Source organism: Malus domestica, chromosome 10, assembly GCF_042453785.1.
Source record: "Malus domestica chromosome 10, GDT2T_hap1".
Lineage (NCBI taxonomy): Eukaryota > Viridiplantae > Streptophyta > Magnoliopsida > Rosales > Rosaceae > Malus > Malus domestica.
The window spans coordinates 6863765-6877356 of NC_091670.1; the positions used below are offsets into that span (position 1 = coordinate 6863765).

Here is a 13592-nt window from a genome sequence, read left to right on the forward strand (position 1 = left end):
ATAAATGATTATGATGTGTTTAAACTTATTTCATTAATTACTACATATTTTCTACACTCACAATGTTTGCCAGCTCGCTATATAATCAACTTAAATCAGTTATATCTATCATGCAATGCATTTCCTTCAATAAACTAATAGATAATTGACTAAATAAACATCCTACAAAGTTTCAATAAAAATTTACAAGTTTTTCTTACAATTTCCGTAGTTTTTATTCAATTTGTATCGATATCGATAATATCCCGATATTTTCATCGAAATTTTCGTGTTTTTGGACTATCGATATTTCCGATATCATCGATATTTTATACCTTGTTCAAATGATATCATTTTATTTTAACTAGGGTAGGATTACCTTCGGGAAGGGATTACTTCTTTTGAACAAAAGAGAAAGTCAGAGTTACGTTTAAATTTATACGGACGTGTGGTGCTTGAATGTAGAACTAATTTGTAGGATTTTCACATGTGTTTTTCAAACTATGAAACCCTAGTCTCCAAAATATTATTTTAAGGTATTATTTATTGTTGGAAATGAAATTTTAAGAATCCAATTAAGATACGTTCACATTCCCATTCAAAGGGTTTTAATTAACTTTTATTTAAATTAAACAAATTAATTAATATCAATTAAGAGAAATGGTCAGCAAAGGAGATTGATAGGCTAATTTACTTGATCAGACAATTGACTCCCTAACTGAAATTGGCCAATTTTACTTGGTCAGTCATCCAATCTATTTGGTTCAAATTAGGTATGACTAAATCGGCCTAATTGAGTATGACTAAATAGGCCAAATTAAGGGATTTGACCAGCCAATTTGTTTGGTCAGCAGATAAAATTGGCACCAAATCAAACTCCTTCTGGAAGTGGTTTAAAATTAGGATATGTCAAGGAGATCATTAAAAGACCTAGAATTACGAGACTCCAAAAAAAACAGAACGGACTTTCAAACATATTACAAACTAAGAAGACTCAGAAAACTTTCTACATTTTTCGTCACTCTTGTGAAGAACCACCAAACACCAGCCATTTACTCCATCACCCCACAAGCCAATATTCTACATGTCACAAGCCAAACTCATAATCCCAAATATTTATTAATACAAATTTATTTTGTACGCATGTTCTTCTGTTATTCGTTGTAGAAATTTCATGTTTATAATGGTCTCCTTGTTATAAATAGGCAAAAGTTAGAGAGATAACATTATCTAGTGACAGGAGCGAAGCAAGTGTAAAATATTACACTGTAACTATAACACAAGGGGATGACAGATAAAAGAGGGAGTGATAGAAACTGATGTTATTGATCTTTTCTTCTTCAGTATATTTTGATAGCACACAGAGTGCTTTATTTATAGAGTAACTCCAAACAAACGTAATAATTACACCTTGAAATTTACAGCAATCACCTTTTGACAATACAATCCACATTCATTTCCCAAGTCCACATTACTGTGTGGGCATTCATTAACCCACAAATATTTTCAACACTACTGTGTGGGCATTCATTAATCCACAAATATTTTCAACATTCCCTTTGGATGCCTACATATCAACATCAGTTGCCTTGTTAAAACCTTGCTCGAAAAAAACCCAGTGGGAAAAATCCATAGCGAAGGAAAAATAGTACAACTTTACCTGGATTGTTGATATAGTGTTAAGTATGCTTATGTTGCCTCGTTAAAACCTTGATAGGAAAAACCCAGTGGGAAAAATCCTAATTGAAGGAAAAAGAGTACAACATGCATGTATCATGGATGCTCCCCTTGATATATATCTCCTCCTGATTCTGCATTCTCCAAATTTATCTGATTGGTAAGTCGACGTAATCCGATACTTTGCACTAACTTCCGAAACGTGCACTTTGGTAAAGATTTGGTGAACAGGTTTGCCAGATTTTCATTGAACATATTTGTCTGACTTTAATAACTTTAGCCTTCTGAAGCTCATGTGCACTGAAAAACTTTGGGGATATGTGTTTAGTCTTATCACCCTTGATGAATCCTTCCTTCATTTGGGCAACAATGGCTGCATTATCTTCATGGATGACAGTTAGAGTGTCTGTCTTTGAAGGTAGACCACATGAATTCCGGATATGATAGATCATTCACGACTTGCTTCATGTAAAGCAAGTATTTATGGGTGATTTGAAGATGTAGCAACTAATGTTTGCTTTGTTGAGCACCAAGAGATTGTTGTATCTCCATTCTTGAACACATATCCAATTTGTGAGCGAGTTTTATGTGGATCAGAGAGAAAACCGGCATCTGCATATCCAACAAGGACCTGGTCATTTGTGGATTTCATTGACTAGAAGAGACCCATGTCAGTTGTCCCATGAGGTATCGCAATACATCTTTGACTCCCTTCTAATGACGAATTGTTGGAGCAGAGCTATACCTTGCTAACAAGTTGACTAAAAAAGCTATATTTGGTCTAGTACATTGTGCTAAATACAATAAAGCACCTATTGCACTCAAATATGGTACTTTTGGACCAATGACCAATTCATCATCTTCTTTTGGACGAAATGGATCTTTCTTAACGTCCAAAGAATGAACGACCATTGGCGTGCTTAATGGCTAAGCCTTGTCCATGCCAAATCGCTTCAAGAGTTTTTCAATGTAAGCTGATTGGTGGACCAAAATTCCACTTGCACAATACTTGATCTGCAGGTCGAGAAAATATTTTGTTTTTCCAAGGTCTTTCATTTTAAATTCGCTTTTCAGATATTCAGCAGTTTTATTGAGTTCTTCAGAGGTTCTAACTAGGTTCATTTCATCGACATATATTGTCACTATAGCAAATCCAGAGTTGGATTTCTTAATGAACACACAAGGACAAATGACATTGTTGGTATACCCTTCTTTGATCAAATACTCACTGAGACGATTATACCACATTCGTCCAGATTGTTTCAGTCCATACAATGATCGCCTTATTTTGATCGAGAACATACCTCGTGTTTGTTAGTTGTTTCAGGCAACTTAAGTCATTCTATGACTTTCATATATATATGTCAATATCTAATTCTCCATATAGATACGCGGTGATAACATCCATAAGTCGCGTGTCAAGTTTTTCTGAAACCACTAAACTTATTAAGTAACGGAACATAATTGCATCCATTACAGGAGAGTATGTCTCCTTATAATCAATTTTAGGTCTTTGCGAAAAGCTTTGTGCAACGAGTTGTGCTTTATATCTTGCAGTCTCATTTTTCTCATTGCGTTTCCTTGTGAATACCCATTTATACCCCACGGGGTTTACACCAGGCGGGGTTTAGACTACTGGTCCAAAACATTTCGCCTTTCTAAGGAATTTAATTCTGCCTGGATTGCATCTTTCCACTTAGGCTAATCATGTCTCTATTTGCATTCGTCAACAGAGCGGGGCTCAATATCATCACTTAATATGATTTCAGTGGCTACTGCAAATGCGAACATGTCGTCAATGATTATTTCATTTTGATCCCACAATTCATTAGTACAAGCATAATTTATGGAGATTTCTTTGCTTTCATGTACCTCTGTTTCTTCAGGTACATGTGTCTCATCAAGGATATTTTCTTTTTCTGAAAGTACATAATCATGAATTGTGGATTTGTCATTCATTTTTTCTTATTGAATGATTTCATTTGGATTCAGTTATGCCCTCGTCTTTCTCTTTCGAGGGGCAAAATCTTTTGAACCTGGGGGTCTACCATGCTTCAAGCGTGCACCAGATGAATAATTCACTGCCACTTTATTTTGTTCAACTGGGACATCAATTCTTGCAGGTGCATTTGTAGCTGGTATATGTGATTTTGTCGCTTTCATAGCATCATTAAATGCATCTAGCATTTGATTGGCAATACTTTGAAGATGAACGATGTTTTTCACTTCATTTTCACATTGAGTGCTACATGGATCAAAATGAGATAAGATGGGAACATCCCATGTCAACTCTTGCTGTTCTTCTGGAACAGTCTTTTCTCCCTTTAACGGCGGGAAGACTGTCTCATCAAAGTGATAATCAGCAAAACGAGATGTAAACATATCACTTGTCAAGGGTTCCAAATATCTAAAGATAGACGGTGAATCAAAACCCACATAAATTCCCAGTCTGCGCTGAGGTCCCATTTTAGTGCGTTGTGGTGGTGCAATAGGCACATAAACAGCACAACCAAAAACTCGTAAATGTGAAATGTTTGGCTGATACCCAAACACGAGTTGTACTGAGGAGTATTGGTGGTTGGCTATAAGCCTCAATCGAACCAATGATGCAACATGTAAGATGGCATGTCCCCATGCAGAAACTAGCAATTTTGTTTTCATGAGCAGAATGCGAGCTATTAATTGAAGCTGCTTGATAAATGCCTCTACTAGACCATTTTGAGTATGGACATGAGGAATAGGGAGTTCAACATCAATGCCTAATGTCATGCAGTAATCATCAAAGGTTTGAGATGTAAATTCACTAGAGTTATCAAGTTGGAATGACTTTATAGGGTAATCTGGGAACTGTGCTCACAACTTAATTATCTAAGCAATGAGTCTCACAAAAGAAACATTCCAAGTAAATAAGAGACAAATATATGACCATCAGGTAGATGCATCAACCAAAACCATAAAATATTGAAATGGTCCACAAGATGGTTGAATAGGCCCACAAGTATCCGCTTAGATTCTTTGTAGAAATGATGGGGATTCAGCATCAACCTTTAGTTGTGATGATCTAATTACCAACTTCTCTTGAGAACAAGCCTTGCATGTGTTATCATTTGAGATAGCAATATGTCTGGTCAATAATGGATGTCCATTAGAGTTGGTAATGATTCTATGCATCATGGTAGATCCTGGACGGCCTAGACGGTCATGCCAAAGCATGTAAACTTTTGAATCAATGAACTTCTGGTTCATGATAGTATGTGATTCAACTGTCCTTATGTATGTATAATACAATCCACTCGTCAAACCATGCAACTTCTCTAAGATACACTTCTGGATATCATTGGAGGTAATGCATAAATACTCCACATTTTTTGCACTTTTTGTTTCAATGTGGTATTTATTTAAACATATGTCTTTAAAACTCAACAAATTTCGAGTAGATCGAGTAGCGTACAACGCATTCTGTATGGACAATATTGCTCCATTTGGTAACATAATCTGGCCTTTGAGCCTTCAATTACATCTGATTAGCCTGATATTGTTGTTACTCTTACTTTTGTAAGCATCAATCTTGAGAAATACTTTCGATCTCAAAGTATTGTATGTGTGGTTGCGCTGTCTGCAAGACAAATATCTCCACCATTTCTCATGTTTTGAGAATGACTATAGTTTTTATCCATGCTTTATGAGTAAAGGGAATCATGGTTAAAAGCAATTTATAACAGGAAATTTATATGCCACTTTTATTGAATTTGAAATGCTAGTTTTAAACTACAAGTTTAGTACATCAAACATAAATGATTCAGTCAGACCGGTACACTTCATTTCCCATTTCCGCAATGGAGTCTGAGACATCTAGGTGAGTTGTGTTCAACTGCCCTGATAAGTCGCACACTAGATCAGGTATATCCATTGGTTTAACTTGGTTGAGAAAATTGGTCTCGACACCTTTCTCCTTGATGGAGGCTTGATATAGATCCACCAGATGTTTTGGGGTACGACAAGTATGCGCCCAGTGCCCATTACCACCACACCTGTGGCAGGCTACTTCGGAGTTTCTGGGAGCAATGTTCATATGAGCTTTGCCTTTGTGGCGATTTACGTTTTTGAAGCTCGGGCCTAAATTATGCCTTGGAACCTGGTTGTGAAACTGGACACCATGATTCTTGCCTTTCCCGTTCCATCGTCCTCGTCTGTGGCCACGTCCTCGTTTATGATTATTGCCATCAGAGGATGTGGCGTTCACTTCGAGGGAAACAACATTCACTTTTGGGAATAGTCCAGATCCAGTAGGTTGGGACTGATGATTTTTCATCAGGAGCTCATTGTTTTGTTCAGCTACCAAGAGCACAGATATCAGCTGGTTGTATTCAGTGAAGCCTCACTCTCTATACTGCTGCTGCAGGAGCACGTTTGAGGCATGAAAGGTGTTGAAAGTCTTTTCTAGCATATCTTCCTCAGTGATAGTTTCCCCACAGAGTTTCATCTGGGAGCTAATTTTGAACATCACAGACTTGTACTCAGCCACTGTCTTAAAATCCTGGATTCTTAGGTGAGTCCACTCATAACGAGCTTTTGGAAGAATCAATGTTTTCTGGTGATTATATATGTTTCTCAATGCCTTCCAGAGAGCTAACGGATCTTCAACCATTAGGTATTCGCTCTTTAGTCATTCATCAAGGTGGCGACGGATAAAGATCATGGCCTTCACCCAATCTTGAGAAGATGCATTGTTTTCCTCCTTAATTGTTTCTCCAAGATTCTCTACCTCTAAATGGATCTTGATATCCACTACCTAGGTAAGGTAGTTCTTCCTAGTAATGTCCAGAGCAACAAAATCAAGCTTTGCCAAGTTCGTAATTTTCTTTTCTAAAAGAAAACTGAGATGTGTAAGAGCTTGCAATAATATGTATTTGGGGGAATGTAGTGTTAGAACTTTTGGTTCTTACAAATTTTTCATTTTCATTTTCAGGCCAAAATGATAAACACTCGAAACTTCTGGCTCGAGATTTACATGATGAATGAGGAAGGCGATTGTACCGCACCATTCTCATAACATAGGATGAACGATTATTCCGCACCACTCAAGTAGCAGGAAAATTTAAATATGCAGAGCAGGGTGGGCGATTATACCACACCACCTAAAATTGCAATAAAATTAAACAGCGGGTAAATTTAAATATGCAGGGTAGGGTGAGCGATTATACCGCTCCATCTAAAATTTGCAGTAAAATTAGATCTACAGCCAAGATAGGCGATGATACAGCACGATCTTGAATTGCAGTAAGATTAAATTTGTAGTTCAAGATGGGCGATTGAACCGCACCATCTTGGATTGCAGTAAAATTAACATAAATAAACACTGGGTTAGTAGTCAGGAGCTACACCAAACAAGAAATCAAGATATTAGTAACTATTAGGTTGAGAACTAGAAGCAGGCATGGTGCAAACAGTTCTTCGTGAGGGTATGTCCAGTAGTTAAGGCAGATGAAGAAGAAGAATAGTAAAATCCTTAGAGGAAACTTTTTTTTTTCTTTCAGCGAAGAGAAATAAGAAATGGTTAGAGAGTCGTGCTAATAACGTGTTATAAATAGGCAAAAGTTAGAGAGATAACCTTTACTAGTGACATGAGCAAAGTAAGTGTAAAATATTACACTGTAACTATAACACAAGGGGATGACAATTAAAATAGGGAGGGATAGATACTGATGTTATTGATCTTTTCTTCTTCAGTATATTTTGATAGCACACAGAGCTATCTATTTATAGAGCAACTCCAAAAAAAACATAATAATTATATCTTAAAATTTACAGCATACAATCCACATTCATTTCCCAAGTCCACATTACTGTGTGGGCATTCATTAACCCACAAATATTTTCACCCACAAATATTTTCAACACTACTTTCATTTCACCCACAAATATTTTCAACACTACCGTCCACAAATATTTTCAACACTACTGTGTGTGCATTCATTAACCCACAAATATTTTCACCCACAAATATTTTCAACACTACTTTCATTTCACCCACAAATATTTTCAACACTACCGTCCACAAATATTTTCAACACTACTGTGTGTGCATTCATTAACCCACAAATATTTTCAACACTACTATCCATAAATATTTTCAACACTACTGTGTGGGCATTCATTAACCCACAAATATTTTCAACACTCCTAGAATTAATTTATTGCATATACTTGTAAGTTTAACTACAAATATATATTTTATTGTTGCTGGACAACAAATTTGAAACTTAAGTCAGCGCTGACCAACTTATTCAAAAACCTCCACCTCATGGGCCTGCCATCCTGCTCTATTAATACCAACTCCCTTTTCCATATTTCTCCACAACACTCAAACAATTAACTTTCCTTCTGGATATACAAATCAAAGTCCAGAATTCTCAGCTTCTTTCTCTCTCCCTCCACCAATGGCACCTACCGTGACTTCAGTGGATGCATCAGAACCCAAGGTAGCAAGCATCAAAACCTTAGCCGACTCAGATGCTCTCACTTATGTACCTTCCGAGTACGCCTTCATCATGGATCCCAACGATAAGGGAGATGCAAACGACCCTGAACACTCAATCCCCATCATTGATTTTGTTCTTCTCACCTCTGCCTCCCCAGATGAACGGGCACAAATGATCCAGAAGCTAGGAAGAGCTTGCCAAGAATGGGGCTTTTTTCAGGTATATTCACACGTGCAATTAATTAATTATGTATGCTGAATATGTGTAAAATTAATTACTAGAATAGTAGTTTAATAACTATTACTACGTAGTTTTTATTGTTATAGAAACTAAAATAGTTAATACAAGTTGTCAGATTTCAATTTATAAAAAATGAAATTTGAAAAACAAAATATGGTTATTGCTAATAATAGTGAAACATGAATTAATATTTTCATGCGCTTGATGTCCTTTAGGTGATCAACCACGGTGTACCAGAGAGCCTGATGAAAGAAATGATCGACGCGTGCCAAAGATTTTTTGAGCTGCCGGAGGAGGAGAAGAAGGAGTTCCATACAAAGAACCTGTTGGACCCAATCAAGTGCGGCACCAGCTTCAACGTTGCAATTGACAAAGTTCGTCTTTGGAGGGATTATCTCAAGGTCATCGCACACCCCAAATTCAACTCACTCTACAAACCTGCTGGGTACAGTGAAGTTTCATTAGAGTTCAGCAAAAGAACCCGTGCAGTGGCAACCGAAATATTGAATGGAATATCAGAGAGTTTGGGATTGGAGGCCGATTACATTACCAACGCCATGAACTGGGATCGCGGCTGCCAAATTCTTGCAGCGAACTACTACCCGGCTTGCCCACAGCCTGACCTGGCAATCGGTATTCCTCCTCATACAGATCATGGACTGGTGACGCTGCTGATTCAAAATGATATGTGTGGCCTTGAAGTCAAGCACAATGATCAGTGGGTCTTGGTGAATGCCGCACCGGGTGCTTTTATTGTTAACGTCGGTGATCAAATGCAAATTCTGACGAACGACAAGTACAAGAGCATATGGCATCGGGCAACTGTGAACAACACAGCTACTAGGATATCGATCGCCGTACCACATGGACCGGCACTGGACACGCCTGCTCTCCCAATCCCGGAGTTGCTAGAAAAGGAAGGCGAAAAAGCGAAGTACATTGGAATGACATATGAGAAATTCATGGAACTCCAGGCAAGCCCCGCTGCCTACATGATGCCTTGCTTGGATCACCTGCGGGTCAAGGACAATTGAAGAAAGTACATGCATGGCGGCCGGCTTGCCTGCGTTTCTCTCTTTTCTTTTTGTCGAATAGAATAATATACGCTCCTGTGAGAGCCTTGATTCTCTGTCAGGGTAGCTTGCAGAGTTGTTGTCCAACGTTTCTTGCTATGCAGGTCTTTGTCTTGTTTCGGTTACAAATTCATCATATTAATTGATTTCTGATAGCCTAAAGATTCCCAGCTAGGTAATGTGTAAATCAGTGAGACCTTAAAATACATCAGTCTCGTTTATGTACCCCAACGATATACCGGAGTTTAATAAGATTTTATATATGTTTATAGCTTAGAAATTCCACTTGTTTGCCCTTAATTTGTCCTTAGTATTCACTCTGAATAATACTTGTCCTTTTTATTTATTTTTTAACAAACGATAGTATTTACACTAAAAGATGAGGAAGTGGAACTAAGGGAGTGTATTCAATTGAGATTTTGAGGGATTTTAATTCTTTTAATGAATCTAGGTATTCAATCCGGATTTTAAGTGATTCTCAGAAATTCAAGATGTATTCAATTAGAATTTTAATATTGTTTATTAAAATCCTTAGAAATCCGGGTGTATTCAATTAGGATTTTAAAGAAGTTTATAACATTCTAGGTGTATTCAATTAAAAATTGATTTTAAAGAATTTGAAAAAGTTCAGGAATTAGAGAGAATTGAAGAGATTTCGTAGTGTATTTTAAGCATCTACAAATCTCACTTCTCCCCATGAGATTTCGAGGGAATTAAATCAAAATTTCGTATGAAATCTCTACAAATTAATAAAACTCTATAAAAATTCATGAATTTATAAATCCATTAAAATCTCTCAAATTTTCAATTGAATACACCTCGCTAAGTTTTACAATGAGCCTCTTGTTACCGAAATTCACTCAAATATAAGTATAGGTGTTGCCAGTTTATAGTGAGGCCCACCCCGGAAGGCCCAAAATCTTCGGCCGAAAAGAATCAGTTGTGTTGTGCGTGTGTGCCGAACTAGAGAGGTTGATTAGCAGAAACTAGAGTGTAGGCTGAAGCTCAAGCGTCAATGGCGTCTCGGTCACTCTTGCGCACTCTCAGACGGAGCAGCGGTGTCAGCAGTGTTAGTCTTGGTGTTGGTAGATTGTTGTCGTCAGGAGGAGCAGGTGCTGTGAATGCTGAGTTTGTCCAAGATTCTGAGGAAAGTGACAACCTGAAGAGCAGAGTCTTCAAGCTCAGGCAGCCCAAGCGAAGCGCCACCAACGTTCTTCAGAGATGGGTCTCTGAAGGCAACCCAATTTCCATTTCGGACCTCCGCCAGATATCGAAGGACCTCAGCAAGTCTCACCGTTACAAGCACGCCCTCGAGGTTGGATTCTCTTTTTATATGTGGGAAATTGGCCAAAATGTTCATTTTTCAAATCGCAATTGCTGAAATGATGGGGTTTTCAGTATGATGTGATTACTTTGTGGCCGATATTTGATCGATATGTTGTCAATATTTGGTTTAGTTCAGCAATTGGGGTTTGATTTCTGATTATTAGAGCCAATTGCCCCCTTTCCCTTTTTTCACTGTTTGATATTTTGTGTTTGGTTAGCTAGAAAACGAAGGAAAGTCGAAGGCTTGGAATAGAATAGGAGATTTTACAAGTTTCCATTGCTGAAATGATCAAAATCAAACAATGACCACATACCAATCAAATATTAACAACGTATTGACAAAATCCTGAAAACTGAACATTTTAGCAATTAGGATTTGTATTTTCATCGTTTCAGTAAATTCCTAATAAATATTACCTTTGCAATATGAAGGGTTGGCTTTTGGCAAAGGGTTTAAATGATGTCATGTAAATTGCTTAATCCAAGTATTGTGTGCATGAGCATTTAAAAACGGATAGCAAACCCAACCCGTTTAAATTCCTATAAGTTTTTATAATGTTAAAATGAAATGTATGTGCAGTGTGCACTAACTTTTCATTGGTTCTAGTTGAGCTTGTCGGCACTAGACTTGTGCTTACTAAGGTTTTAACTTTATTTCACTTGCAATAGGTATCCTTCTACAGCTTCTAAGTGTACCCAGTAGGCTCGTTTTGTATGTAGGATTGGATTGGAATGGATAAGCCCTTACATTTAAGGCATACTGATGGTAGAATTAAATGATTTTTCATTAGGAGGGGATTAGAAGAGGATTAGACATGAAGAAAACTCATCCCTTCTAATCCTACAATTTTGGAGAGAATTGAAATGGATAAGTTTGCTTAATGAGTAATCCATCTTCTACCCTCTAGTTGGTCATAGTGTTTTCGTTTCTCACCTCAATATACCTTGAAGTTATGGAGTTATCCATTCCAATCCAATCTTACATACCAAACGAGCCAGCATGTTTTCACTTTTTTTTTCTGGTTTAAAAATGTCTAAAAGTAAACATATTTCTTGTTTTCAAAACAAGAATGAAATTGGGAACACAACAAAATGTAATCTTCATATGGCTCTTTCAGTTCTCTGTTTCAGTGGATTCTGTTTTGTGTTTTGTACAAGCTTGCAGATATCCGAGTGGATGGTCAGCCATAATGAATTTGAGCTATCAGATTCTGACTATGCAGTCCGCATTGTCTTGATGACAAAAGTTTTTGGCATCGATGCTGCGGAACGATACTTTGAAGGTCTACCTCTTACTGCAAAAACAAGTGAAACCTGTACTGCTCTCCTCCACTCATATGCTGGGGCAAAATTGACTGAAAAGGCTGAGAACCTCTATGAGAGGATAAAGGAATCTCACCTGTCCCTGAGTGCCCTTACATACAATGAGATGATGACTATGTACATGTCAGTGGGGCAAGTAGAGAAGGTCTCTATAGTTGTGGAAGATCTGAAATGCCACAAGGTTGCACCGGATATCTTCACATACAATCTTTGGATTAGTTCATGTGCTGCAACTCTAAAGATTGATCAACTTCGACAGATTTTAGATGAAATGAGACATGATCCTGGTTTTGGCGAAGGATGGGAGAGATACATTAACCTGGCAAATATATATGTTAGCGTTGGGCATCTTGTGAATGCAGAGTCCAGCACTCTAGTAGTTGAAGCTGAGAAAGTAATCACACAAAGAGAATGGATCACGTATGACTTCCTTATTATTCTGCATGCTGGTTTAGGAAATAAGGAAAGGATTGATCAGATATGGAAATCCTTGATAATGACTGGGCAAAAGATGACAAGTAGAAACTATATTTGCATTCTTTCTTCATACCTAATGCTTGGCCACTTAAAAGAAGTAGGAGAAGTTATTGATCGGTGGAGGCAATCAACTACTACAGATTTTTCTGTTACTGCCTGCAGTAGGGTTTTCAAAGCTTTCACAGACATTGGGTTGACTGAAAAGGCCCACAACTTCGAGATGCTTCTGATTCAGAAGAACTGTGATCCTGCAAATTCGTTAGAGTAGGAAAAAAAAGAGTTTTGGTGGAGATAGTGGAACGTATATGCAACAATTTATGATGTCTGGATCATTTTATCAAATGACTGAATAATATGCCAGTATTCACCTGGGTTGATATTTCTGCTGTTTTGTTTCTATGTTTAGTCTCAAGTATATTGTGTTATGGAAAATTGAAGTTTGTGTTTATCCTTCCCATCGTTCGTTCATTGCAGCGCACACCGAGTTCTTTGTACATCATTGCAAGTCAGGTAAGATCAATATGTTAAATATTATCTATATAATGCTTTTAATTCTCATATATTCCCTAGAGATGTAAGCATTGTGTTAATTATGCCGGATGTTTATAGAACATAAGCAATAACAGCCGTACAAAACTGGAAAAGTTGTCCTACAAAAGTGAGTTTGTAGCACTTGAAGCCATTCTAGAGTACCAGCTTGTAGAGAGTTAATTAACAAAACATTCATAAGTAACCTCATGTTTCAGCTAGTGTTTTCTTTCTATCTTCTTATTATGTGGTTGCATCCATGTGCTCCTTGATCAAGAAACAATTTGTGTAGATTGTTGGAGAATGGAATCTCATATCAGGTATATGATAATAAAATATACAATTAATGTATGAGAAATTCGATCCTTAATATCATTGAGCCCTTTTATGATAAAACTCCACGCCTAGTAATAAGTAATTAAGTAAAGATAATATCGGTGATGTTGGTAGTGGCCATACTGAAGTATGACTACTTGAATTAATACTT

At 37.3% G+C, this 13592-nt stretch overlaps 3 protein-coding genes across 3 annotated transcripts; 2 read left to right on the forward strand and 1 right to left on the reverse strand.

Moving 5' to 3' along the window:
• Window positions 1-5455: 5455 nt before the first annotated feature.
• LOC139188523 (uncharacterized) lies at window positions 5456-5968 on the reverse strand. The gene has a single exon (XM_070806108.1). It carries the CDS (start codon window positions 5966-5968, stop codon window positions 5456-5458), a length of 513 nt encoding a protein of 170 aa, XP_070662209.1.
• Window positions 5969-7859: 1891 nt separating this feature from the next.
• On the forward strand, window positions 7860-9731 carry LOC103446991 (2-oxoglutarate-dependent dioxygenase 19-like). The gene is made up of 2 exons (XM_008386164.4): window positions 7860-8357; window positions 8594-9731. The coding sequence occupies exons 1-2, from the start codon at window positions 8097-8099 to the stop codon at window positions 9410-9412; spliced, it is 1080 nt and encodes a 359-aa protein (XP_008384386.2). The 5' UTR covers window positions 7860-8096; the 3' UTR covers window positions 9413-9731.
• Window positions 9732-10345: 614 nt separating this feature from the next.
• On the forward strand, window positions 10346-12956 carry LOC103446992 (pentatricopeptide repeat-containing protein At5g09450, mitochondrial). The gene is made up of 2 exons (XM_008386165.4): window positions 10346-10766; window positions 11943-12956. The coding sequence occupies exons 1-2, from the start codon at window positions 10467-10469 to the stop codon at window positions 12843-12845; spliced, it is 1203 nt and encodes a 400-aa protein (XP_008384387.2). The 5' UTR covers window positions 10346-10466; the 3' UTR covers window positions 12846-12956.
• Window positions 12957-13592: the final 636 nt, after the last annotated feature.

Bases quoted from the DNA above. Each gene is read 5' to 3' on its own strand.
- LOC139188523 (XM_070806108.1), bottom strand. From the start codon at position 5,968: ATGAAAAATCATCAGTCCCAACCTACTGGATCTGGACTATTCCCAAAA.
- LOC103446991 (XM_008386164.4), top strand. From the start codon at position 8,097: ATGGCACCTACCGTGACTTCAGTGGATGCATCAGAACCCAAGGTAGCA. The intron at 8,358-8,593 runs GTATATTCACAC...GATGTCCTTTAG, and splicing joins AAGAATGGGGCTTTTTTCAG to GTGATCAACCACGGTGTACC.
- LOC103446992 (XM_008386165.4), top strand. From the start codon at position 10,467: ATGGCGTCTCGGTCACTCTTGCGCACTCTCAGACGGAGCAGCGGTGTC. The intron at 10,767-11,942 runs GTTGGATTCTCT...ACAAGCTTGCAG, and splicing joins GTTACAAGCACGCCCTCGAG to ATATCCGAGTGGATGGTCAG.